Source organism: Anomaloglossus baeobatrachus, chromosome 1 (assembly GCF_048569485.1).
Source record: "Anomaloglossus baeobatrachus isolate aAnoBae1 chromosome 1, aAnoBae1.hap1, whole genome shotgun sequence".
Lineage (NCBI taxonomy): Eukaryota > Metazoa > Chordata > Amphibia > Anura > Aromobatidae > Anomaloglossus > Anomaloglossus baeobatrachus.
Window position 1 is genome coordinate 787,656,327 of NC_134353.1, and position 26,983 is coordinate 787,683,309.

General features: G+C 47.4%; 1 protein-coding gene across 2 annotated transcripts in view; it reads right to left on the bottom strand.

Moving 5' to 3' along the window:
- DMXL1 (Dmx like 1) overlaps nucleotides 1-20,686 on the bottom strand; it is a 330,551-nt gene extending 309,865 nt beyond the window's left edge. Inside the window, exon 1 of one of the 2 annotated variants that reach the window (XM_075324980.1) lies at nucleotides 20,314-20,686. In XM_075324980.1, the coding sequence (XP_075181095.1) occupies nucleotides 20,314-20,400 (87 nt within the window). In that variant the 5' untranslated portion in view covers nucleotides 20,401-20,686. The remainder of the gene's footprint in view (nucleotides 1-20,313) is intronic. The other variant, XM_075324981.1, reaches the window with a different exon arrangement.
- Between the last annotated feature and the right edge of the window lie 6,297 nt (nucleotides 20,687-26,983).

Consider the following 26,983-nt stretch of genomic DNA (forward strand, 5'->3'; position numbering starts at 1 on the left):
TCCAAGTGAACAATTCGCAGGGCTTTCCAGTCTCCGATTACACATCTACTTTCTCTGTATTAGTACGTGTTAGGCAGTTTTCACACTTGCGTTGTTTGGCATCACTTGCAATCCATCGCCTTGAGGAAATACGGTATCTTGCAAAATATTTTGCAGGATTCCGTTTTTTCCCCATAGACTTGTATGGACGACAGATTGCGACTGATGGCCCTGCGTTGCATCCGCCGCATGACGGATCAGTCGTGGAACGACTGACCGTCGGGTGATAGGAACGCAGCATGTAGCATTTTTTGAGCGGTGGAATCCTTTTTCTTTTTCACTGCACATGCTCAGCTCGTGTTTAATCAATGAAATCAATGTCTCTCTCGGCGGCCGAGCGATCAGCTGATCGTTTCCAGTAGCTGGCCGCCGAGCGTTCAGCTGATCGTTTCCAGTAGCTGGCCGCCGAGCGTTCAGCTGATCGTTTCCAGTAGCTGGCCGCCGAGCGTTCAGCTGACCGTTTCCAGTAGCTGGCCGCCGAGCGATCAGCTGATCGTTTCCAGTAGCTGGCCGCCGAGCGATCAGCTGATCGTTTCCAGTAGCTGGCCGCCGAGCGATCAGCTGATCGTTTCCAGTAGCTGGCCGCCAAACGATCAGCTGATCGTTTCCAGTAGCTGGCCGCCGAGCGATCAGCTGATCGTTTCCAGTAGCTGGCCGCCGAGCGATCAGCTGATCGTTTCCAGTAGCTGGCCGCCGAGCGATCAGCTGATCGTTTCCAGTAGCTGGCCGCCGAGCGATCAGCTGATCGTTTCCAGTAGCTGGCCGCCGAGCGATCAGCTGATCGTTTCCAGTAGCTGGCCGCCGAGCGATCAGCTGATCGTTTCCAGTAGCTGGCCGCCGAGCGATCAGCTGATCGTTTCCAGTAGCTGGCCGCCGAGCGATCAGCTGATCGTTTCCAGTAGCTGGCCGCCAAACGATCAGCTGATCGTTTCCAGTAGCTGGCCGCCAAACGATCAGCTGATCGTTTCCAGTAGCTGGCCGCCAAACGATCAGCTGATCGTTTCCAGTAGCTGGCCGCCAAACGATCAGCTGATCGTTTCCAGTAGCTGGCCGCCGAGCGATCAGCTGATCGTTTCCAGTAGCTGGCCGCCGAGCGATCAGCTGATCGTTTCCAGTAGCTGGCCGCCGAGCGATCAGCTGAATGTTTCCAGTAGCTGGCCGCCGAGCGATCAGCTGATCGTTTCCAGTAGCTGGCCGCCGAGCGATCAGCTGATCGTTTCCAGTAGCTGGCCGCCGAGCGATCAGCTGATCGTTTCCAGTAGCTGGCCGCCGAGCGATCAGCTGATCGTTTCCAGTAGCTGGCCGCCGAGCGATCAGCTGATCGTTTCCAGTAGCTGGCCGCCGAGCGATCAGCTGATCGTTTCCAGTAGCTGGCCGCCGAGCGATCAGCTGATCGTTTCCAGTAGCTGGCCGCCGAGCGATCAGCTGATCGTTTCCAGTAGCTGGCCGCCGAGCGATCAGCTGATCGTTTCCAGTAGCTGGCCGCCGAGCGATCAGCTGATCGTTTCCAGTAGCTGGCCGCCGAGCGATCAGCTGATCGTTTCCAGTAGCTGGCCGCCGAGCGATCAGCTGATCGTTTCCAGTAGCTGGCCGCCGAGCGATCAGCTGATCGTTTCCAGTAGCTGGCCGCCGAGCGATCAGCTGATCGTTTCCAGTAGCTGGCCGCCGAGCGATCAGCTGATCGTTTCCAGTAGCTGGCCGCCGAGCGATCAGCTGATCGTTTCCAGTAGCTGGCCGCCGAGCGATCAGCTGATCGTTTCCAGTAGCTGGCGCCAAGCAATCAGCTGATCGTTTACAGTAGCTGGCGCCAAGCAATCAGCTGATCGTTTACAGCAGCTGGCCGCCGAGCAATCAGCTGATCGTTTACAGTAGCTGGCCGCCGAGCAATCAGCTGATCGTTTACAGCAGCTGGCCGCCGAGCGATCAGCTGATCGTTTCCAGTAGCTGGCGCCAAGCAATCAGCTGATCGTTTACAGTAGCTGGCGCCAAGCAATCAGCTGATCGTTTACAGTAGCTGGCCGCCGAGCAATCAGCTGATCGTTTACAGTAGCTGGTCGCCGAGAAAACGATCAGCTGATTGTTTACAATAGCCGGCCACCGGTAAAACAGTAAAAAACAAACAACGGATCGTTGTTTTGCAGCATCAGTCACATTAGTTGTGCCACTAACTGCAACGCATTTGTTGCATCAGTCACACAACTGATTGTGACGGATGCAAAACAACGCAAATGTGAAAGCAGCCTTACCTTACACATAGCTATCCCTTAGGGACTTTATGCTCAACTAAAAAGATAAAAAGAAGTCTGCCGCTTGCTACCATGCCATTATTTTACAGATGTATACAGCTGTAAATGAATCCTGCTAGGCCAAAGACGAGTGCAAGCAAAAAGGCAACAGGTGCAATTTTTTGCAATGTTAACCTAGTAGCTGGCACTAGTAGCACTACGGTCTCATTGACAAACTCACCCATGCAATGTCACAACGCGATACCCTGATGTTCCAGGCATCACGTACCCCTCGCCTAAAAAGCTGGAAATGAGACCATTTTGGGTATGTGCACATAAGTATTTGCAGCAGATTTTCCGCAAAAAAACTCAAAGTGTTGCCAGAAAAATCAACTACCGAAAATACAAAAATTTCAGATCCGTTGTTACTTTCACTCGAATGGGTAAAAAAACCTGCAAAATGCTAAAAGAATTGAGGTTCTGAATATTATAAAAAACAATGATGGATTAAATCCTCAAGGAAACAATAAGCAGTGTCTGCATGAGATTTCAGAAGTCTCATTCCATTTACTGGTACCGTATTTTAAAGTGCAGTTGTTTTACCCTCGAAAACCATAAAACAAAAACTGTGGCAAAAACGCAATGTGTGAACGCGCCCTTAGGTTTACATGTCTCTTAAAAACAAAGAAATAAAGACCTGCAGTATAAATCATGTAGTAAGGATGGAGCGGGGGTACGTTCCCTGAACAGACACATGCAGCTCACTATAAAATACATTTGCTTTAAAGTAATTATTTTCACATTATAATTGGTATATAACATAATTTGTCATCATTATCATCTGTTAGAAAGTGAGGAATAATGTTCTGTAAAAGGAATATTAGATTTTACTTTCAATAAGAAGCGTTAAATCAATCTGATCAGCATTTGTTCTGGGCTCACACCTCAGGATACTTGGGAGTAATTTCATTATTGCGATTGTGCAAAGCAAATGTCAGACAAAATCCTGGAATCTATTCGACAACTGGAAGGTAAAGCTGGAGCCATTGCCCCTGGACCCGTATAAATCAGCAAAGGTGTGTGACAATGGTCTCTGGCAGCAGAGGTTCCCTTCCAGCATCGGTAATGATTTTGGGCCTTTGGGTATGGAGTAATCAAAATACATGGCAGTATAATGGGCGGATTCAGAGCAGGGGGGGGGGGGGAAACAGACAAACTGTATCTAAAGGTCCCCTAAACAATTCTGTTTTGTTTTCAGATGATCAGTTCTAGTTTATCACTCACATTCCTGCTCGATTATACACTAGTTCTCGCCATGGTAAGGTTTAATTTAGTGAAGTGACCAACTCACTCAGAAACCTGTGGCATTAGTCGTGTCCCGACCATGCTGCGCTACACAGACTGAAAACTCATTTCACTCAGTAAAGGAATATAGAGCCCATAGCACATTGGGGCACAAACTATACATCTGTGAAGCTCTCTTTGCATACATTTCCGTTTCCCTGCACAGGCCATACTATAAAAGATGTTCTGCAATAGAATTGACCCCTATGAAATACGGAGCTTATCATGGGAAGATAAAATAATAAATAAAAGTTGTGTATGCTTGTACGAGGCTCGGCATGTTCACACGACGCTCCCCCTGATGTCATTGGAATGAGGCACCCTACAACATGAAATGCTGGACCCCATCTGACTTTCCTTCCGGCAGTGACAGTATTTGGCTATTGGGTCCGGCGCAATCGAAAGACTCTGCCAGAAAAAAAGATCAAATGGAGTCCAAAGTTTCAGATTGAAAACTGCCTGACTCTAGGGCAGGGCTCGGGAACCTTTTTGGCTGAGCGAGCCATGAATGCCACATATTTTAAGACTAGAAGTCCCAGAGAGGGGTCATTTAACATTTCTACCTTTGGAACCCAGAGACGGGTCAAATGACCTGAAGGATTTTGCTAACATCCTATAATCACCGTCTTTTGTTCTGTAATTAAGGCCATTACTGTTGCACCACAGGAGGTTGTTGTTTTCCATTGAGTTTAGCCATTTAGTCTCTAGTTAGTTCTACTCACTTTGGACTAAGGGTCATTTGACCCTCTTTGGGGACTTCAGGGGGGAGCTCGAAATTTCTAGGACTTCTAGTGTTAAAATGTAATTCCGTGAGAGCCATGCTCACCGGGAGGGGGGGGGGAGGGAGCGGCTCAGAAGGTCTCAGGAGGCAGGGTAGGAGATGCTGCGGGCACAGAGGAGGGGATGTCGTAGCTCAAGAGGGTCAATGTGTGGAGGGTTGGCGTGCTGCGGCAGGCTTGTGGGGTGTCACGGTGGCGGGCACCATTGATCTGCCAGTGGGCTGCTTTGAATCTCCCGAATCTTGACAAGACTGAAATCAAGAAAATGGCCGCGGCGCGACCGCAGATCAACACGTTGGACTTCAAGAAAATAGCCGCAGTGGCAGCGCGTGCGCAAATAGGAGTCCGTGGCCATTTTATTGAAGTTGATCTTTTCAACTGCGGGATAATTAAAAATCAGCCTGAACTCCGCCGGCTACCCCATGAGCCCACAGTATCGTCAACCCTGCGCCACCACTGCCGCCCCGGTAAGCCATAAGTGGTTTGTAAGGTGCACCCCTATTTTTACCCCAGTTTTGGGGGGAAAAAAAAGTGCGTCTTACAAACTGTAAAATACGTTTGTTTGTTTTTTTTTTTATTAAAGATTGGTCTGCGAGCCATAGGTTCCCGACCCCCCGCTCTCGGGGATGGCTGTAGCGGGATAATCTGTAAAACTATTTCTAAAGCCATTCATATAGAAGCCCCTCTGGGAGTGCTGAGGGGAAGATGATGAAAGTGCAGCCTAAACTATATAGACTATGGGAATTCAGGCACCAAGTCTGTAGTTACCTTGTCCACTTACATAGGACGACTTATTACATACAGCAAAGCAGCCATCACATAAGAAACTGTCAATAGCACTCCTCACATCTGGACATAGAAAAATTGACATTTGGGTCTGAGAAGGACTAAACAATGCAACTTCCATTCCAGGTTTCAAAATATACACTATTTTTGTTTAAAAGCCACAAATCACTGTCTACGACCCATTACAGGCACATGCATAATGAAGAGCACCATACTAAAATACAATTATTTAAAAAAATTGGTTCAATACAAAAAAGACAAAGAACAATTTTTTTCTCTGTCGTTCCATACACTGTATAGGAATGGATTCAGACTGTACTATATGCGGCTTTGTTACACATCTCCCCCCAAATAGTTTTTTTGGTTTTTTTTTTATAAAATGTCTCACTGACTTATGAGATATTATTTCTCGCTGTTAATGTCTCTATTCAGGTAGTGAAATATTACACTTGTCTAACTACAAAACATGAAGGTATATTTATCCTGCCTAAGGCTACAGGTGACCTTGTCCAGAGCTGCCTGCCATTTCGGTCATTATCAGTAAGAAAAGAGTGAGCAGGAAAACTCCAAATAATCTTCAAACATGTAGGATGCCTCCCCCCCAGAAGATGGCAGCACTGGAAGGACAATCAGAGAAACCCCTTCAATCTATCAGCAGTTTTTGAAGCCTCATCTCAGAACAGCAGGATATAGGGGCAGAGACCCTGATTCCAGGAATGTATCACAGTTTACTGGGTGTGATCGATTCGTTGTGATTCACAATGTTTAGGTGTTTTAGATACCTAAGGTCCCGCAATGCCCTGCACATGAGGTAAGAGACATAGCTAATCAGGACAACTACACTACATTGCTAATTTGAGGAATTTGTTAATATTACTACAATCACTACATATTGGGATTATTACAATAGGATCTTGGAGATCGGAATACCCTTTAAACACTAGAACTACTGGACTCGTGACACCTATATAGAAATACATGGTGCAAAGTAGTCAAAATGACTACCTCAGTAGTTCTAGTGTTAAGTAACTACAGGCTCAGATGAACAGCGGGACAAAGACTATGTCATGATTTAACAAAAAAAAAAAAAAAGAAGCCAAAATGCAGAAGCATTGTGAAAATTAAGTGCACCCCATAAATCAGTAGCTTGTACAACCACCTTTAGCAGCAATAACGTAATAATTTACTGTGTGACTTTATCAGTATCTCACTTCATTTTGGAGGAATTTTGTCCCACTCTGTACACCATGTTTACATGTAAACGCTGCTTTTTCCCACAAGAGAATTTGCAGTAGCAAATTATTTGTGCAGCATGGATAGCATAAACGAAGTGTTAACTATATTCTGGGGGGGTGTGGGGAGGGGGGTACAAATATAAAACACGATACATAAAAGCACAGGGTCCAGAGGGTGTACTTAGTTTTCTCATAACTGTACATCCCATTCTAAAATTCTGCCAGAATCACTCATGTAATACCGGTCGTGCTATGTACCCAATTACATTGAGGTTGGTTCACACAAGGTGAGGTTTTATTACTAAAGGGTAGGGCCGTCCGCATTGGGGAACACCTTGTAGCAGTGGAATGGTTTTTACACTTGTTTGTTTATTTTTAATCAAAATCAGTGTTTACCAAGTACCATATTATTTATATATACTATTTCCTTACTGCAGGGTATATGCTCACTTTGCTTCTTTTTTTTTTCCTGTTAATGGTCACAGTGTGAATATGCTCCTATACTCCACATGTATACCAACATAGGCTCTGGCTTTGATGTAATACAAGATGCAGGAGAGCTTTGTAAAGAGTTGTATGTGACAGCATATACAATATATCAAAACTGCAAATGGGGAATCCTTAGCATTAATGATTTTTAGCACTTTTTTCAAGATGCAACACTTGAAATATCTGATATCAAAGCCAATAGTGCTCCAACTTCAGATCTAAGGGGTACTTTGCACGCTGCGACATCGCAAGCCGATGATGCGATGTGGAGTGCGATAGTCCCCGCCCCCGTCGCAGCAGCGATATCTTGTGATTGCTGGCGTAGCGAACATTATCCCTATGGCAGCTTCACATGCACTTACCTGCCCTGCGACGTCGCTCTGGCGGGAACCCGCCTCCTTATTAAGAGGGCGGGTTGAGTGGCGTCATAGCGACGTCACAAGGCAGGCAGCCAATAGAAGGGGAGGGGTGGAGATGAGTGGGACGTAAACATCCCGCCCCCCTCCTTCCGCAGAGCCGGCGTTAGGCGCGGTGACTCAGGTAGGAGATGTTCCTCGCTCCTGCGGCTTCACACACAGCGATGTATGGTGCCGCTGGAACGAGGAACAACATCGTACCTGTCACTGCTGGCAAATTATGGAAATGTCGGACCCTACACCGATTATACGATAACGACGCTTTTGCGCTCGTTAATCGTATCAAAAAGGATTTACACACTACGATATCGACTGCGACGCCGGATGTGCGTCACTTTCAATTTGACCCCAGCGATATCGCACCTGCGATGTCGTAGTGTGCAAAGCCCGCCTAAGAAACAAACAAAAAAAAAAAGCGGAGATATTTGATGGACCCTAAATATCAGATCAGCAGTTTGCACACTTGTATACAGTCTAGAGTTAGACAACACAGCGCAGCTCCTATTCACTCCTATATGTGCTGCTGAGCTGTGGCACGTAAGCACAGCCTCTACACAGTGAGCATGTCTACGGTCCTCTGCGGCTACCGAATATGCACAGTGCAGATCAAAACAACTGGTCAATGGGGGTGCCGCAAGTAAGACCCCCTCCCATCTGATATCGATAACCTATTAAAAGGATAAAACCTGAATATCTGAGGATCTAGTTATATGGGCTGACCTGGGTCACTAAACCATAGGAGAACATCTGCTTGTTTGCTAATTGGCGTTTAATAGTCTATTGACATAGTGTAAATGGACCTCACATATTGGACAAACCCTTTATCTGATCACATTAAAAAGGTGTAATCTGGCTGCAGATGCCAAGCATTCAACCAGATAAAATGAGACTATTTATGATGGTGGGAAAAGAAAAAAAACAAAACACTGAAGGAGTACGACTACCTGCACAACAAACATGGCAGATTCATCTCTGAATTTACAGCATACAGATTTGGACATACTGCACATTTGTGATGGATCTCCCCACATACGGTACATAGCAAACAGTGAAAACCACAGTAAATATCTACAGCATAAAGCATTTTATACAGCAAGAGAACAGCATTTGGTGAATGCTCGTCCACTTTTCTGGTGCGGAAATACACGGCAGATTCTCCGCATTATTCGGGATGGAATATTCCCATTTGCATACTACATATACTGTATATTCAAAGAAAACCACAACCGCATCTTTTACTGTAACCTCTCGCATAAAATCTATGTTTGAGGTCCAGTGCTCGTTCTTCGAAATCCGGTTCGGTGGAGCAGATCCTGCGTAATCGCAAGAACTGGCCCACCGGAATGGACCGGATCATGTGGCTGGGATGGGAAGAGGACGCATGCAACAACATGTTCCCTGCAGTCTTTTTTCGAAATATGTCCGTTTGAATGATATTATTAGGATTGTGTTCTCTCTTTTCTTGGTAAATTATTGCGACTTATCCTCAGTCCCCATCCAGGATCCTTTCTATACATATTATGATGTTTATTATTTATAATTTCATCTGGTAAATCATGGTACGGCTGTGGTTTTCTTTGAATATTAATATCACTGTGTTTTGCACAGATTGTACTCCAGCCATGGACTACAAGGCAAAGGAGAAATGTTGGCTTGACCAGGCCAACCAAGTGTATGGTGATATGGAAAGCGGTAGGACATCTACAAGTGATCACAATCTTGAGGAGGCATTTTCTACAATTCAACAGCTTCAATTAAAAAGATCTAAAATATGGTGGAATCGCCAATTTCTACAGAGATATATTTCCAAGAAGTTCATTCCCCGAGGGCTAAGAGTCCGTGTTATTCCCACCTTCTATATAGACGACCACTCCTTCATCACGAGATGGGAGGAGGCGTGCAACATGTGTTCCGTAGTCTTTATGGAGTTGTTGGTGGAATCCAACACAAAGAGCATCTCCAGTATAGACACATTACTGGATGAGGCGCAGTCTAAATTTAAGGAAATATGTCCGCCGGATCAATTGTCTGTCTTTGATTCAAGACTTGAAAAGAATCTTGATAATTGTGTCAAGAAAATCCACGACACACAAGCCAAGAAGTGGGCCCGCGATTTACGGGACTTTTCCCAAAAAACAGTGTATTTATGGAGACAGGCCCCCTCTGGATCACCTAGGGCTGCTCGTTCCGCCTCCTTTTCTTCTGTGTCTTCAATCAGCGATCAGTCGGATGTAATTTCGGCTCAATCCAGTATTACCACCCGATCTGGCTTATCGATTGGGAGACCAAGAGAGAATATGACATCTGTTGTTAAAACTAACAACTATAGAACACCTGGATACAAGTTCTCCAATAAGGTGATTAATCTTAGTTCTTATATTCTCTCTCCCTCTGATATCTCCCTCTTGGAAAAGGGTCTTTCCTTTTCACCAACTGCCAGATTTGATCGCTTTTTGGCTACAAAGGACTTGCATTTATTTGCTCGTTCTTTAATTTTTAAAAGATATTTCTTTGACACTAATTTGAAAAAACTTTTTCCTACAGAGGAGGAACAAGTAGCCTTACGTGATCTTGAGGAATTGGCCATGGAACACAACATGACGGAAGGAGGTAAGATTCCTCCTTCAATACGACCACGATCCAGGAAATTTCCTCCTCTTTCATCATGTTCAAATGTGGATCTATTTGTACAATTAGTCTCCAAGGAATTTGATAACATCCCGGCTGGTATCTCTCACGACAATCTCTCTTGGCAGGAACGCACTAGGTTACGGGAGCTGCGGAGGTTACCTGGAGTGGTACTGAAGCCTGCGGACAAGGGTGGTAACGTGGTGGTGTGGCCTAAGGATCTCTATGAGAGGGAGGCGTTTAGGCAATTACGGGACAAGGTCTGCTATAAAAAGCTGACCTTTAACCCGCTCTCTGCCTTCACGTCCTTGCTTCAGGGGATCCTGAAAACCGCATTAGCCACTAACGTTATCACCCAGGACCTGGCTTCGGCCCTCCAGGTCCCGGAGCCGACAATTCCCACACTGTACCTCCTGCCAAAAATTCATAAAGGTATCAGCCCCCCTCCTGGTAGACCAATTGTATCTGGAAGAGGCAATTTCCTTGAACACGTAAATCGCTGGATAGACACGAAACTTCAACCGCTTGTTGAGGGGCTACCATCTTTTATCAAGGACACAGGTGATTTCCTCAGGAAGGTCGATGGACTGAGCATTGGTGATGATTCTGTGCTGGTGACGGGGGATGTGGAATCCCTCTACACCAGCATAAGACATTGTGATGGACTTAGAGCCACCAGATTCTTTTTGGAGATGTCGAATTTTTCATCTGACATGGTGGCTCTCATCATGGAGTTATTGGAGTTCACTCTAACTCATAATTTTTTTGTTTTTAAGGGGTCCTTTTACCTGCAGCTCCAGGGAACAGCGATGGGGGCTTCCTTTGCCCCCTCCTACGCTAACCTGTTCCTGGGGCTGTGGGAGAGGGACCTCTTCCTGTCAGATCAGCTGCCGTCGATGGACCGTGTCCCTTTTTGGACACGGTACATCGACGACATCTTTTTGATCTGGCAGGGCACCGAGACAGGACTCCATGACTTCATGAGGAACCTGAATTGTAATGATTGTAATATTCATATTACTTACACCCACCATGCTCAGTCCGTCGATTTTCTTGACGTTATCGTCAAAAGAGATCCTAATAATATCATTCAAACGGACATATTTCGAAAAAAGACTGCAGGGAACATGTTGTTGCATGCGTCCTCTTCCCATCCCAGCCACATGATCCGGTCCATTCCGGTGGGCCAGTTCTTGCGATTACGCAGGATCTGCTCCACCGAAACGGATTTCGAAGAACGAGCACTGGACCTCAAACATAGATTTTATGCGAGAGGTTACAGTAAAAGATGCGTGAAGAGAGCCTACAACAGAGCGAGGCATTCTTCTCGCCACTCTTTGTTGTACGCTCCCAAGAAACCTCCATCTCCGGAAACCATAAGATTCGTGACTGACTACCATGGCCAATTCTCAGCTATGAGATCTTGCCTGCAAAAATTTTGGCCAGTGCTGCAGGCTGATCCTATATTGGCGCAGATGATTTCTGAAAGACCAATGCTGAGTATCCGGAGATCTAAAAATCTCCGTGATCATCTTGTAGCAAGTCATTATGATGAGACTGTTCAGCCAACTCCATTTGGCCCTGTGGTTCCTCGTGTTGGCTGTGCACCATGTGGCCGTTGCGTAGCCTGTCCGAATGTGGACAGAACAAATACATTCACGGACTCCATGGGTACACACACCTTCCCCATTAAGAAATTCATTACTTGTACAACATCGGCGGTCATTTATTATGCCACCTGTCCCTGCCCCAAAATATACGTTGGCTTGACAACCAGGCAATTTAAGGTGCGTGTTCGGGAACATGTAAATGGGATCATCGCAGCGGTTAACTGCTCCGATGTCCTATCATTAAAAACTATCCCACGCCATTTTAAACAACACCATCAATCTGATCCTATGTTGTTACGAGTCAGGGGCATCGACCACCTTGATTCCAATATCAGGGGTGGCAAGATCAGCCAACGACTGGCCAAAATGGAGACTAGGTGGATCTGGGAACTAAAAACCCTTCACCCCCAGGGACTGAACGAAAATATCTCTTATGCCCCTTTTTTGTGAAAACCAGTGTCCTTCTAGCGCTATAATTATATGGGGGGTCTATCTTTGTGGTTTTATTATGCATGTATATATGCTGTTTTTAATTTGATTTTTTTATTTTAGGCGTCTTCCTCTTGTCTTTCCGATATATCAGTATGATTGACATCTGAAAAATTTCTTTATTATCATGAAGTGGGCACATCCTATGAAGAGTCGGGACTACAACAATCCCTAAGAAGATCTGGATATGTTGACTATGTATTGCTACTGTTTATATTTACAGAGTATTATATTTTGGGGATGCTACTAGTATTCCCAGGACCATATGACGGTTTTGCATCTTATGGGAATGCATGTGGGGGGCATTATTTTCATGTTGCTTGATGGCGTTTTTGCCTTTTTATGATGGTATGATCTGTTGGTATAGCATATGAAAATTTTGATGTATTGGTCTTATGCGATATCATGAAAATTACTATGCTCTATGATTCATGATTGTGGAGCATTGTGTTTTTTGGAACACATGATCACTGTCTATTTATCTATATTTTGACTTCGAGTGGGCTCCGTGATATGTATAACGTGATCATAGTCGATGGTTTTGTGTGGGGGATCGACACAATGTAATATGGTGACATCATGATGTTGCATATGTTTATCTCTATGTAAAATCATGAATTTTTATATCCTGTGGTCCCTGATTTGGGAAGATACGACTGTGCTGTATACTTTTGTGTCGATCCCTTGGTCATATACTACTTATATATTTATTGTATACAGTCATTAAATGTTGTATTTCTCCATATGTTATCAATATTCGCAATAGTCAGAAGTCATGTTATTATATATATGTGAAGTGTTTATTGTATATTGTATATGGTGCATACATGCCTTGACCATATTAGATCAATTTTATATGGCACCTTACCTTGTCTATGCATTCCTACTATATACGTATATTGGGTATATTAGCCCTCTGTTTATATACATATAATATCCTTGCCCCGTATGTATATATTCCTTCAAATTGGTGTTGCCCACATACAATACGTGATATAGTGGCGGATTTGTGCGCAGGCGCCCTGGGAGCGGTGGGCGTTTACGCGCTACCGCGCTGTCTTCCTTGTGTGACGTCTGCTCGCGTGACGGCCGCGTGATGCGCACACGTGGCGGTCATGTGACCAGAAGCGTCGGGCGGGAAGTACGCGCGGCTGGCGGCGAGCGTCCTCCGTTGTCCGGGTTACTGCCCACGTCACTTAAATAGTAATCGGAGGCAATTGGCTGACGGTCCCTTTTTAAACCACGCGCCCCCTCACTTTGTACACGCCCCCTGACGAAGGCATCTCGCCGAACGGCCGTCGGGAAGGACGCGGACAACACCCACTGACTACCAATATTCAGGTATAGTGCTGTACCATATGTGTGCCACGATTGGGGTATGGTTTCCCTTGTATGTAGGTATTTGAGCTATAATAAGCGGACCTACATGATTGAGATACATATAAATGTCTCTCTCTTTCTAGCACACATAGTGGTGCAGACCGCTTATATTGGTTTGTTATGGTTGTGTACTATCTATGTTAGTTAGGATCACAGTCTGCTAATAAGGCCAATTGTGGCTGTTACTAAGTAGGATTTTTTTGGACTGTGTATATAGTATTGATTACATCATTCCTTCAGGCACTGTGGGATTCCCTTGTGAAACACTAACATACTGTTATCAAGTGGACATCTCTGATGGCTGGGAGATGTGGAGAAATGTTTCCTCTTTTTTGTGACCATCAAATCTGTGGTACATATTTTTCCATTTTTTATAGATCCTTTCAGCTTAGTTTCTGATACCCAGTATGTCAGTTTGAGATTGATAACAGCACATGCTATGTATATAGTGCGAATTTATTAATTAACACATATCTGGGATATTCTGGATTCTATAATACATCCTGAGGGACATAATAGTAATCTTTCCCTCCCTTGTTACAACTTAGTCCAATTTTATGAATTTTATACTTCTAAATCTGTATACACAATCAAGGGTCTCCCATATGCACTTGAGATTGGAGTTATGTGATCTGTACATAGATGCATTTACAATTTGTGATATACTGTGCACATATAGTCAGTGTTTGTTGTCTGTGGCTCCACTTGTATTGTGCCGCTCTGCACCTACCCTCAATAAAGATCTCACTTTTTGCACTTTGGATGTTGGTCGTATATACTGTATATTATATACATATACACACAAACTCCAATACATTTAATATACATACTGACAACAACCTAAGCACAGATTTACATCTCTAATTACACTGGTCCACATTAGAAGAAAAGAATTCTATTCTACTGAGCCATATATTTTTGCTGGTTTTACCCAAATGAAAGGCGCTCATTTAACTTTGATGGTCAAAGTGGCCACCGTCAGCTGCAATGCACATCTGGACTCTGGACAGCATACTGTATCCTGCTGCACGTAGGGCAATATGGTAGGTGACACGTTTGCACAAGCATCTGTGATACGTCGTTGTAGGTCCTGCAATTTTGGTGGAGGAGTCACATACACCTGCTGTTTGATGTGACCTCACAGAAAAAAGTCCAATGGGGTCAGGTCAGGTGAGCGTGGAGGCCACTCCACACAGCCACCATACCCAGTGACTTGTAGGATCTCCATGAGGTATCGCTTCACGTCCGCAGCCTTGTGAGTTTTACACGTTCTAATCATAGCATTTCTGTATGCAAGGTGTCGATTAGTATTGAATTGATGATGCCCTGCAATTTTGTAATTCACTTTTTTTCTCTCTCTCCTTCCGTTTTTGAGATAAAAATGCTAACTCTGTTTTTCACCAGGTGGCACTATAGGTGGTTTAATTGCGTAGCGCATGGCTACTTTACTATACCTAGACCCCACTTCTATGCCTGTAGCTGCCGCCGTTCTCAAGGTAATGGCGGTGGACAGGATATGGGTGGACGCACTGTATATCCATAAAATTCTGAAGTCAGCAGATTTTAAGTGCTTGATAAGCAGTGTTACTATTAGCTATACTGATTGTATATTCAGAATTTCTCATTAATATAATTAAAATGATAATGTTTCTTTATTACCGTATGACTTCCTTAGTAAACAGTGTTTTTTCAGAAAAAACTTGACTGGAGAAAACAGATGTAATTTTTGATTCAGCAGATCAAGATTCGTAAAGATCACGTTATCTTGTAGTAAAGAGCAGTGTTACTAATGTATGCCCCTCACAAAATTTGCCAAATGAATTACCAATGACATTGGTTTAGACTGGAGGGTGAAGCGGCAGACATTTACACTGGACGATAAAGGGAGACTGTTCACTCGTTCAATGATCAGACCAACAAAATGAGGACGGAACAATCACTATTCAACCATTTCATCCATGATTCTCACCCTGTGTAAATAGTTGGCTGACATCACTTGCTAGTTGTGCGTTATCACTTTGTTCAGTGTTTAGAGAATTATCTGCTCATGTAGACTGACCCTAAGGTGAGTGAATTGATTCACAAGACTCTGGTACCGGTGGCAGGACAGAAGCCTCTGAATCCCCAACATGGCACCTGATTTGCCAGGACTGGCACCACATCCTGTGTGTGATGTAACACACAGGTGACATCACGCCAACCCAGGCTAATCCAAAGCCGTGTCCCAAACGCTGGAAGGTAGGAGATTCGGAGGCTTCGGTCCTACTGCCTGGACCAGAGTCCTGCAGATCGATCCGCTCATCTCTACTAGGCATATTGTCTGTCTCTCAATCAGTGAAGTGGCCCAAAGACCTCTATAATAACCAGGACGACATGTTTGTACAAACGCGACCTGCACACATGGCACAGAAGACAAAGCAGCTTGTGACACCTGCACAGACTGCAGTTATCGGTGACTTGTCTTACATGACACACTCCAGGGCACAGCCAATGACAAAACAACTCATAGGGAATAGATGCCAGGCTTCAGGCTTTTCTACTAAGAAACATTTTTCCCAGAGCAAACAAGTCTGTATTGTAGGGTAACAATGTGAGCTACCGTCACACTGATCAGACTGGCACTCACTGCACAACACGTTCCTGCTGCCTCATCAGCCTGGGCACACACAGCATGCCCAAGAACCAGACACCGAGGACTGTGCACAGGACATGCAAGGGGGACACAGGTGTAGAGAGTTCACCCCAGTGCAGCCATGTAATGTGCCCACACCGTACCGCACACCACAGTGCAGCCATGTAACATGCCCACACACCCCAGTGCAGCCATGTAATGTGCCCACACCGTACCGCACACCACAGTGCAGCCATGTAACGTGCCCACACCGTACCGCACACCACAGTGCAGCCATGTAACGTGCCCACACCGTACCGCACACCACAGTGCAGCCATGTAATGTGCCCACACCGTACCGCACACCACAGTGCAGCCATGTAACGTGCCCACACCGTACCGCACACCACAGTGCAGCCATGTAACGTGCCCACACCGTACCGCACACCACAGTGCAGCCATGTAACATGCCCACACACCACAGTGCTGCCATGTAACATGCCCACACACCACAGTGCTGCCATGTAACATGCCCACACACCACAGTGCTGCCATGTAACATGCCCACACCACAGTGCTACCATGTAACATGCCCACACCACAGTGCTACCATGTAACATACCCACACACCACAGTGCTGCCATGTAACATACCCACACACCACAGTGCTGCCATGTAATGTGCCCTCACCGTACCGCACACCACAGTGCAGCCATGTAATGTGCCCACACCGTACCGCACACCACAGTGCAGCCATGTAATGTGCCCTCACCGTACCGCACACCACAGTGCAGCCATGTAATGTGCCCTCACCGTACCGCACACCACAGTGCAGCCATGTAATGTGCCCACACCGTACCGCACACCACAGTGCAGCCATGTAATGTGCCCTCACCGTACCGCACACCACAGTGCAGCCATGTAATGTGCCCACACCGTACCGCACACCACAGTGCAGCCATGTAATGTGCCCACACCGTACCGCACACCACAGTGCAGCCATGTAATGTGCCCACACCGTACCGCACACCACAGTGCAGCCATGTAACGTGCCCACACACCACAGTGCTACCATGTAACATGCCCACACACCACAGTGCTGCTCTCTCAGATGGTAGATGAACCGACCAGGGGAGATAATTTGCTAGATCTGGTCCTGTCAAATAGACCGGATACAATTTCAAATCTACAGGTCCGGGAGCACTTGGGCACCAGCGATCATAATATGGTAAGCTTCGACATAATATTCAATAGAACATTTCAAAGGGGGAATGCTAAAACCTGGAATTTTAGGAAAGCTGATTTCAACAAATTAAGGGAAGAGCTTAAATGTGTAGATTGGGACAGAGTCATGGTAACTGGGGATACCGAACATAAATGGGGTAAGTTTAAGGATATACTGCTAGAGTCCTGTAAAAAACTTATACCCAGTGGTAATAAAATGTCCAGGAATAAAAAGAAACCACTATGGATAAATAAGACTGTACAAAGTATAATAAAACAAAAACAAAGGGCGTTTAACATCTTAAAGGCTGAGAATACAGAAATAGCATTGCAGGAGTATAAAGATATCAATAGGCAATGCAAAAAAGAAATCAAACAAGCAAAACTAGCTACTGAAACAAAAATCGCCAATGACATTAAAATAAATCCCAAAATCTTTTATAAATACATTAATGCCAAAAGGAAAACAAAGGATAGTATCGGACCCTTAAAATATAATAACAAGTTAGTTATAGAGGACAAACAAAAAACTGAGATATTAAATAGGCATTTCTCATCTGTATTCACCAAGGAACTGACTGTACCAGGGATCATTCAACAAGTGAAAAATCAAAGTCCACCACCCGATATAATTAATTTAACACAAGATGAAGTACGCCTACGTCTGAGTAAATTAAACATTGACAAATCCCCAGGGCCAGATGGCATTCATCCACGAATATTGAGGGAATTGAGCTCCGTAATCGACAGACCGCTGTATCTCATCTTTTTAGACTCACTTGTAACAGGGTTGGTGCCTCAGGATTGGAGGATTGCTGATGTGGTACCGATATTTAAGAAAGGTAAGAGGGTAGATCCAGGCAACTACCGTCCAGTAAGCCTGACATCAGTAGTATGCAAAGTTTTTGAGGGCATTTTAAGGGATGACATGCAAAAATATATTGCAGAAAATAATATGATAACTGACAAACAGCATGGATTCATGAAAGATAAGTCGTGTCTAACCAACCTCTTGGGGTTCTATGAGGGGGTAAGTGCAAACCTGGATATTGGTAATGCAGCTGATGTGATTTATTTGGACTTTGCAAAGGCATTTGATACTGTACCACATAATAGCCTTATACTAAAGCTCCAGAAGCAAGGACTAGGGGACACAATATGCAACTGGGTAAGGAATTGGCTAAAAGATAGGAAACAAAGAGTAGTCATAAATGCTACATTCTCTAAATGGGCTATAGTCAGCAGTGGGGTGCCGCAGGGATCTGTGCTAGGACCAATTCTTTTTACTCTCTATATTAATGACCTTGTGGATGGGATTGATAGTACAGTGTCAGTCTTTGCCGATGACACCAAACTATGTAGGATATTAAAAACTGACCTGGATAGTACAATATTACAAAAAGATCTGGATAAGATGTCAGAATGGGCAGATACTTGGCAAATGAGATTTAATGTTGATAAATGTAAAGTAATGCACCTAGGACGGAGTAATCCTATAGCTGCGTATACATTAAATGGAAGTAAACTCGGGACTACAGAACAGGAGAAGGACTTGGGTATTCTCATTACAAATAAGCTGAGCAGCAGCACTCAATGTCAGGCAGCAGCTGCTAAAGCAAACAAGATTCTAGGGTGTATAAAAAGAGAGATTAGATCCCGTGATCCCAACGTATTGTTACCCATCTATAAATCACTTGTAAGGCCACATCTGGAATACGGGATCCAGTTTTGGGCTCCACATTTTAAAAAGGACATTCAGAAGTTAGAGTCAGTTCAAAGGCGGGCAACTAGACTATTACAAGGAATGGAAGGCCTCCCATATGATGGCAGATTGAAAAAGTTAGATATGTTTAGCTTAGAAAAAAGACGTCTCAGAGGAGATCTCATTTATATGTATAAATACATGTGTGGTCAATATAAAGGACTGGCACATGACTTATTTCTTCCAAAAACAATACTAAGGACCAGGGGCCACTCACTGCGAGTGGAAGAAAAGCGATTCCGACACCTAAATAGGAAAGGGTTCTTTACAGTTAGAGCGGTCAGACTGTGGAATGCCCTACCACAAGAGGTAGTAATGGCAGATACTATAACAGCTTTTAAAAAAGGGCTGGATGATTTCCTCAGTACACAAAACATTGTTGGTTATAAATGACTTAGTGACTAAATGTAGAACTGGTGGAGGAAGGTTGAACTAGATGGACCTAGGTCTTTTTTCAACCTAAGTAACTATGTAACTATGTAACTATGTAATGTGCCCTCACCATACCGCACACCACAGTGCAGCCATGTAACATACCCACACACCACAGTGCTGCCATGTAATGTGCCCTCACCATACCACACACACCACAGTGCAGCCATGTAATGTGCCCTCACCGTACCGCACACCACAGTGCAGCCATGTAACATGCCCACACACCACAGTGATACCATGTAATGTGCTCACACCATACACCACAGTGCTGCCATGTAATATGGCCACTGTGCTGCCATGTAATGTGCCCACACCATACCACACACACTACAGTGCTGCTATGTAACGTGCCCCCATTCAGTTCCGCCAGTGTGCCTCATACAGTGCCGCCATATAGCGTGCCCCCACACAGTCCCACAATGTATTGTGCCCCCACACAGTCCCACAATGTATTGTGCCCCCATACTGTCCCACAATGTATTGTACCCCCATACAGTCCCACAATGTATTGTGCCCCCACACAGTCCCACAATGTATTGTGCCCCCACACAGTCCCACAATGTATTGTGCCCCCACACAGTCCCACAATGTATTGTGCCCCCATACTGTCCCACAATGTATTGTACCCCCATACAGTCCCACAATGTATTGTACCCCCATACAGTCCCACAATGTATTGTGCCCCCACACAGTCCCACAATGTATTGTGCCCCCACACAGTCCCACAATGTATTGTACCCCCATACAGTCCCACAATGTATTGTGCCCCCATACAGTCCCACAATGTATTGTACCCCCATACAGTCCCACAATGTATTGTACCCCCATACAGTCCCAGTGCAGCCATATCAGGGGTCTCACCGTTACGGGCTGCTCCTGCAGGCTCCCCACAGAGAAGCAGTGATCCCCCGGGTTGACGGCTCCTGTCAGCACCTGGTGTAGATTCATGGTCCAGCGGCCGCATAGAGCCCGGCACACAGAGGGTTACCAGCACATGACACTTCCCGGAGTGTCCGCTGAATGTCAGTGACAGTAGCACGCGCCCTCACACGGAGCAGCCGGTCCCGGCCCCGCAGTCACTCTCCCGGGAAGGCGCCCGTGTCCCAGCTCCAGTACAGGTGCTGCTGGGAGGCAGGAGGGATAGTGAGGAAAACGCAGAGGGTAGCAGAATCCAGACACTGAGGTAACCACTCTACCCACACTGCGCATGCGTCCGTCTCTCACTGCACCTCCGCCGCCGTCATCAGTGCGCCAGCTTCATCTCTGCAATCCTGCTCACCCCGCCCTCTAGCGTCCAACTTGTCACATTGCCGCTAAAGAGAAGTTGGAGTCGTGTCCCGGAAGACAAGTTCTCATTGGACGCCTTTGTCAGAGAAGGCGGTGCATTAGGCTAAGGAGAGGCGCAGGCGCAGAACCGGCGGCAAGGTCACATGGGCAGGTTAGCCAATAGCCAGCGCTGCTTGTGTTTCTGCTGTCTCACTTACCCGTATCACTTTCGTATGTAATGTGCGGGGCATCACTGAGGAGCCTGCTCTGTGGGGTGCGGGGCATCACTGAGGAGCCCGCTCTGTGGGGTGCGGGGCATCACTGAGGAGTCCGCTCTGTGGGGTGCGGGGCATCACTGAGGAGTCCGCTCTGTGGGGTGCGGGGCATCACTGAGGAGTCCGCTCTGTGGGGTGCGGGGCATCACTGAGGAGCCCGCTCTGTGGGGTGCGGGGCATCACTGAGGAGTCCGCTCTGTGGGGTGCGGGGCATCACTGAGGAGTCCGCTCTGTGGGGTGCGGGGCATCACTGAGGAGTCCGCTCTGTGGGGTGCGGGGCATCACTGAGGAGCCCGCTCTGTGGGGTGCGGGGCATCACTGAGGAGTCCGCTCTGTGGGGTGCGGGGCATCACTGAGGAGCCCGCTCTGTGGGGTGCGGGGGCATCACTGAGGCTCCCGCTCTGTGGGGTGCGGGGCATCACTGAGGAGCCCGCTCTGTGGGGTGCGGGGGCATCACTGAGGAGCCTGCTCTGTGGGGTGCGGGGCATCACTGAGGAGTCCGCTCTGTGGGGTGCGGGGCATCACTGAGGAGCCTGCTCTGTGGGGTGCGGGGCATCACTGAGGAGCCCGCTCTGTGGGGTGCGGGGCATCACTGAGGAGTCCGCTCTGTGGGGTGCGGGGCATCACTGAGGAGCCCGCTCTGTGGGGTGCGGGGGCATCACTGAGGAGCCTGCTCTGTGGGGTGCGGGGCATCACTGAGGAGTCCGCTCTGTGGGGTGCGGGGCATCACTGAGGAGCCCGCTCTGTGGGGTGCGGGGGCATCACTGAGGAGCCCGCTCTGTGGGGTGCGGGGCATCACTGAGGAGCCCGCTCTGTGGGGTGCGGGGCATCACTGAGGAGCCCGCTCTGTGGGGTGCGGGGGCATCACTGAGGAGCCTGCTCTGTGGGGTGCGGGGCATCACTGAGGAGTCCGCTCTGTGGGGTGCGGGGCATCACTGAGGAGCCCGCTCTGTGGGGTGCGGGGCATCACTGAGGCTCCCGCTCTGTGGGGTGCGGGGCATCACTGAGGAGCCCGCTCTGTGGGGTGCGGGGGCATCACTGAGGAGCCTGCTCTGTGGGGTGCGGGGCATCACTGAGGAGTCCGCTCTGTGGGGTGCGGGGTATCACTGAGGAGCCCGCTCTGTGGGGTGCGGGGGCATCACTGAGGAGCCCGCTCTGTGGGGTGCGGGGCATCACTGAGGAGCCCGCTCTGTGGGGTGCGGGGCATCACTGAGGAGCCCGCTCTGTGGGGTGCGGGGCATCACTGAGGAGCCCGCTCTGTGGGGTGCGGGGCATCACTGAGGAGCCCGCTCTGTGGGGTGCGGGGCATCACTGAGGAGCCCGCTCTGTGGGGTGCGGGGGCATCACTGAGGAGCCTGCTCTGTGGGGTGCGGGGCATCACTGAGGAGTCCGCTCTGTGGGGTGCGGGGCATCACTGAGGAGCCCGCTCTGTGGGGTGCGGGGGCATCACTGAGGAGCCCGCTCTGTGGGGTGCGGGGCATCACTGAGGAGCCCGCTCTGTGGGGTGCGGGGCATCACTGAGGAGCCCGCTCTGTGGGGTGCGGGGCATCACTGAGGAGCCCGCTCTGTGGGGTGCGGGGCATCACTGAGGAGCCCGCTCTGTGGGGTGCGGGGCATCACTGAGGAGCCCGCTCTGTGGGGTGCGGGGCATCACTGAGGAGCCCGCTCTGTGGGGTGCGGGGCATCACGGAGGAGCCCGCTCTGTGGGGTGAGGGGCATCACGGAGGAGCCCGCTCTGTGGGGTGCGGGGCATCACGGAGGAGCCCGCTCTGTGGGGTGAGGGGCATCACTGAGGAGCCCGCTCTGTGGGGTGAGGGGCATCACTGAGGAGCCCGCTCTGTGGGGTGCGGGGCATCACGGAAGAGCCCGCTCTGTGGGGGGCGGGGCATCACTGAGGAGCCCGCTCTGTGGGGGGCGGGGCATCACTGAGGAGCCCGCTCTGTGGGGGGCGGGGCATCACTGAGGAGCCCGCTCTGTGGGGGGCGGGGCATCACTGAGGAGCCCGCTCTGTGGGGTGCGGGGCATCACTGAGGAGCCCGCTCTGTGGGGTGCGGGGCATCACTGAGGAGCCCGCTCTGTGGGGTGCGGGGCATCACTGAGGAGCCCGCTCTGTGGGGTGCGGGGCATCACTGAGGAGCTCGCTCTGTGGGGTGCGGGGCATCACTGAGGAGCCCGCTCTGTGGGGGGCATCACTGAGGAGCCCGCTCTGTGGGGGGCGGGGCATCACGGAAGAGCCCGCTCTGTGGGGGGCGGGGCATCACGGAAGAGCCCGCTCTGTGGGGGGCGGGGCATCACGGAAGAGCCCGCTCTGTGGGGGGCGGGGCATCATTGAAGAGCCCGCTCTGGGGGGCGGGGCATCATTGAAGAGCCCGCTCTGTGGGGGGGCGGGGCATCACGGAAGAGCCCGCTCTGTGGGGGGGTGGGGCATCACTGAGGAGCCCGCTCTGTGGCGGGCGGGGCATCACTGAGGAGACCGCTCTGTGGCGGGCATCACTGAGGAGCCCGCTCTGTGGTGGGCGGGGCATCACTGAGGAGCCCGCTCTGTGGTGGGCGGGGCATCACTGAGGAGCCCGCTCTGTGGTGGGCGGGGCATCACTGAGGAGCCCGCTGTTGTAAAAACTTTATACCTTGCGTTGTTTTATTTAAGCAATTTATATATCTAAATATATTTGATAATTTAGATATTTGTGTATTAGCTTTATAAGTGTTATTCATGAAGCAATAACACTGGGTGTAGTCTCTGTTTAAAGAGGCCTTTGTCTAAAGTTTTTTTTGTTACTGAAGGTCCAGAAAACTGGACAGATCTAGTTTTAAGGAATTCAGCAAGATCCATTATTTACGATTTTGTTATTTCCAACTTCCATTTTTGGTCATGTACTAAGCCGTCCCCTTTTCTTTTGTGGTTTTAATAAACTTTTGATTGGGCATCTGAGATTCAGACAAAGCCTGGTACATGGACAATGGCTGTGTGTTCTTGTCTCCAATGCATCGCTATAAATTGGACCAACATTGGCAGATCTGCAGATCCCTTGTATCTCACCCCAAATTAGCTCTCCCAGGAAAGGGGTTACCATGACAGAACATGGTGCCTGAAACCCGGGATGGTTAACTGGACCTCTCTGTGACCCGACTACAAAGACCTTCCCAGGAACCACTGAACAAAATCCGCAGTGAGTAACCTATGGTGTTACAAACGTTTCGGTGCTTTCTGGAGGTCTAGACGAGTACGTAGTGGTCCCTACAATACCATTCTTATCTAACCTTTGCCAGTGTTTGGATTTTGTGTGTATGATTGAAATAATAGAGTTATAAGATGATCTGTGGTCTGTTATATCAATGTTTTTTTAGATATACGTATGATTGTTGAACGAAATTGAATGAAGAGTATAATATCTCAGGAGTTGAAAGATTGTACAGTGGAACATTGGTTTACGAGAAAAATCCATTTTGGGAGTGTGCTTGGAAACACAAGTTACTCGTCTAGCAAAGCAAGATTTCCCATGGGAAATCATTGGAATGCAGACAATTCGTTCCACAGCTTGTTTAATGTCTCATCCTTGTCTCCTATTGTGCCATTCCACACATGCACAAACACTCATATTATGCTCACCTTATCTTCCATTCCCTCGCCGGCCTCCTGATTCTAGTAGTTCACCGGCACAGGATGTGTATCGGGTAACCATCGCGACCGATGCCGGACCTTCAGCTGCCTTTGAGTAGCGGCTGACAGCAGAAGTTCCTCCATCGTCGTGATGGTTACCCGATACACATCCTGTACTGGCGAACTACAAGAACCAGGAGGCCGTCGATGTAACGGAAGGTAAGATGAGCATAATGTGTGCGTGTTTGTGCGGACTGCAGGAGTGGGTCAGAGCACGGTGAAAGTACGGAACCGGAAGAGTGTGCGGTATTTGTTCGTATGGCAAAGCTTGCTTGTAAACTGAGTTACAAATTTACAGCAAGCTTTGCTCATATAGCGAAATGCTCGCACACCAAGTTACTCGTAAACCGAGGTTCCACTGTATGTTGTCCTGTGTTTTCCATATGACTGTTATGTCTGGAATGATATTTTAAGCTATGAGGATCCTTCAATGTGAGACTGACTGATCTTTGAGTGACAAACATATTCTAAATATCTGATAAACGCTTGTGCTGGGTGTTTATGTTCTATTATATGTGAATTTAAGACAGTAATCGGCATAATAGGAGATGTAGTTTTTAATCAGCCAGTTTATCCAGAGGAAAAAAACATATAGCCAGAGAGGGAAAACTTATTGTACATCTTATTTTTGATGCTGCGCCCCCCTACAGGACAAGAAGGGGAACTGTTATGATTCAGTGACCGAGGAGGATCAGAAAAAAGGCCAAAATTAGGAAACCCAGATTGTACCAGAGTGGTTGGAAATAATCTCAGCAAACTGCAGACCTACCACTAACACACAACTAGAAGTAGCCGGGGGACGAGCCTACGATGACCTGGTCGTCTCGACACAGCCGGAGAACTAATTATTCCTACAGAGAGAAATATAGGAAACGCTAATCTGCCTTGGAGCAGTCCCCAAAGATATAGATAGCTCCCCACATATAAAAATGACGGTGATGTAGGAAAACAATACACAGGTAGAAAACAGATTCAGCAAAAGGTGAGGCTAAGCTATCTAAATAGGAAAGGACAAAAAAGCGCATTGTCTGCCGCCGTGCAATACCCTAGAAAAAGAACCAACACGCATGATATGGAAAAATACTGAACCCACACTGACTCTCCCCCGCTATATCAGTACTCTGGTGTTACTGGGATCCAAACAAAACACTAATATAGAGGAGGGACTGAAATTAGTACCAAGCATGACAAAACCAAATACATAGCAGAATATGGAGCAAGGTACACAGACATTCCCAGCAGGGAATGATCCAACTCCACACGGGCAAAATAGGAATAAGCCTTATTATGTAAACAGAAAAACAACACAAAGGTGGAAACCACCAGCGTAAGTACAAGGACCAACTTATCTGAAAGGAGTTCTGGTAGACACAGAAGGAAGGGCTGGCTTCAGATTGTCCTTATAACACCTCAGACAATATTGAGCACCGGCCAGGAACAAGAGAACACTACTCAGTTATATAGGCCCAGTCAGAAGAACCTGATTGTGAATCAACCCCAGCTGTCTGGTTTCTATTCAGCAATCAAGCTTCACTACCAGCACTGACCACAAGAGGGAGCCCCAAACTGGAACCTAGTCCAAATGTATTCACAACAGGGAACTTGTTTGAGTAGTTGAAATCTAATATGCTCTGATCTGGATGTGCCACCTCTTTTGTGTTTGATGTAATCTGTTTGAGCAGAGGTAAATAAAGATTTTATAGTAAATTAGCCGATTCTCCCATAATATGTTATATTGATAACTAATGTAAACAAAAGGCTCCATTACACCATGCAGTAGGTAGTGTGGGTATAGATTGTACCGAATCCCCACATATGGCACAAACTCAAAGACATAGTATTTGGAAAAAGAAGCAGAGAGTTTTTAAAGTGCAAAAGAGATGCAAAAGTTTATTAAGACACAAGGTGAACATCCATGATCAATAAAAACATGTTAAAATACCAGAGTCAGGCCCCCCATATGTATCAATATTCATGATGTGACATTTTATCAAGGTTTACAGAGTAAACTAAATGTCAATGTATAGAAAACTCCATATTGGAGTGAGTCCATACTGGACATATCACCACAAAATCCTATATACAGTTTCTATGGCATACAAAGTTGTTAGGCGGGCTTTACAAGTTGCGACATCGCTACCGATATATCGTCGGGGTCACGTTGTTAGTGATGCACATCCGGCGCCGGTAGCGACATAGCAATGTGTAAATCCTAGGTGCGAAGATGAACGAGCGCAGAAGCGTTAAAAATCGCTGATCTGTGTCATGTCGTTCATTTCCATAATGCCGCTACTGCTGCAGATACGATGTTGTTTGTCGTTCCTGCAGC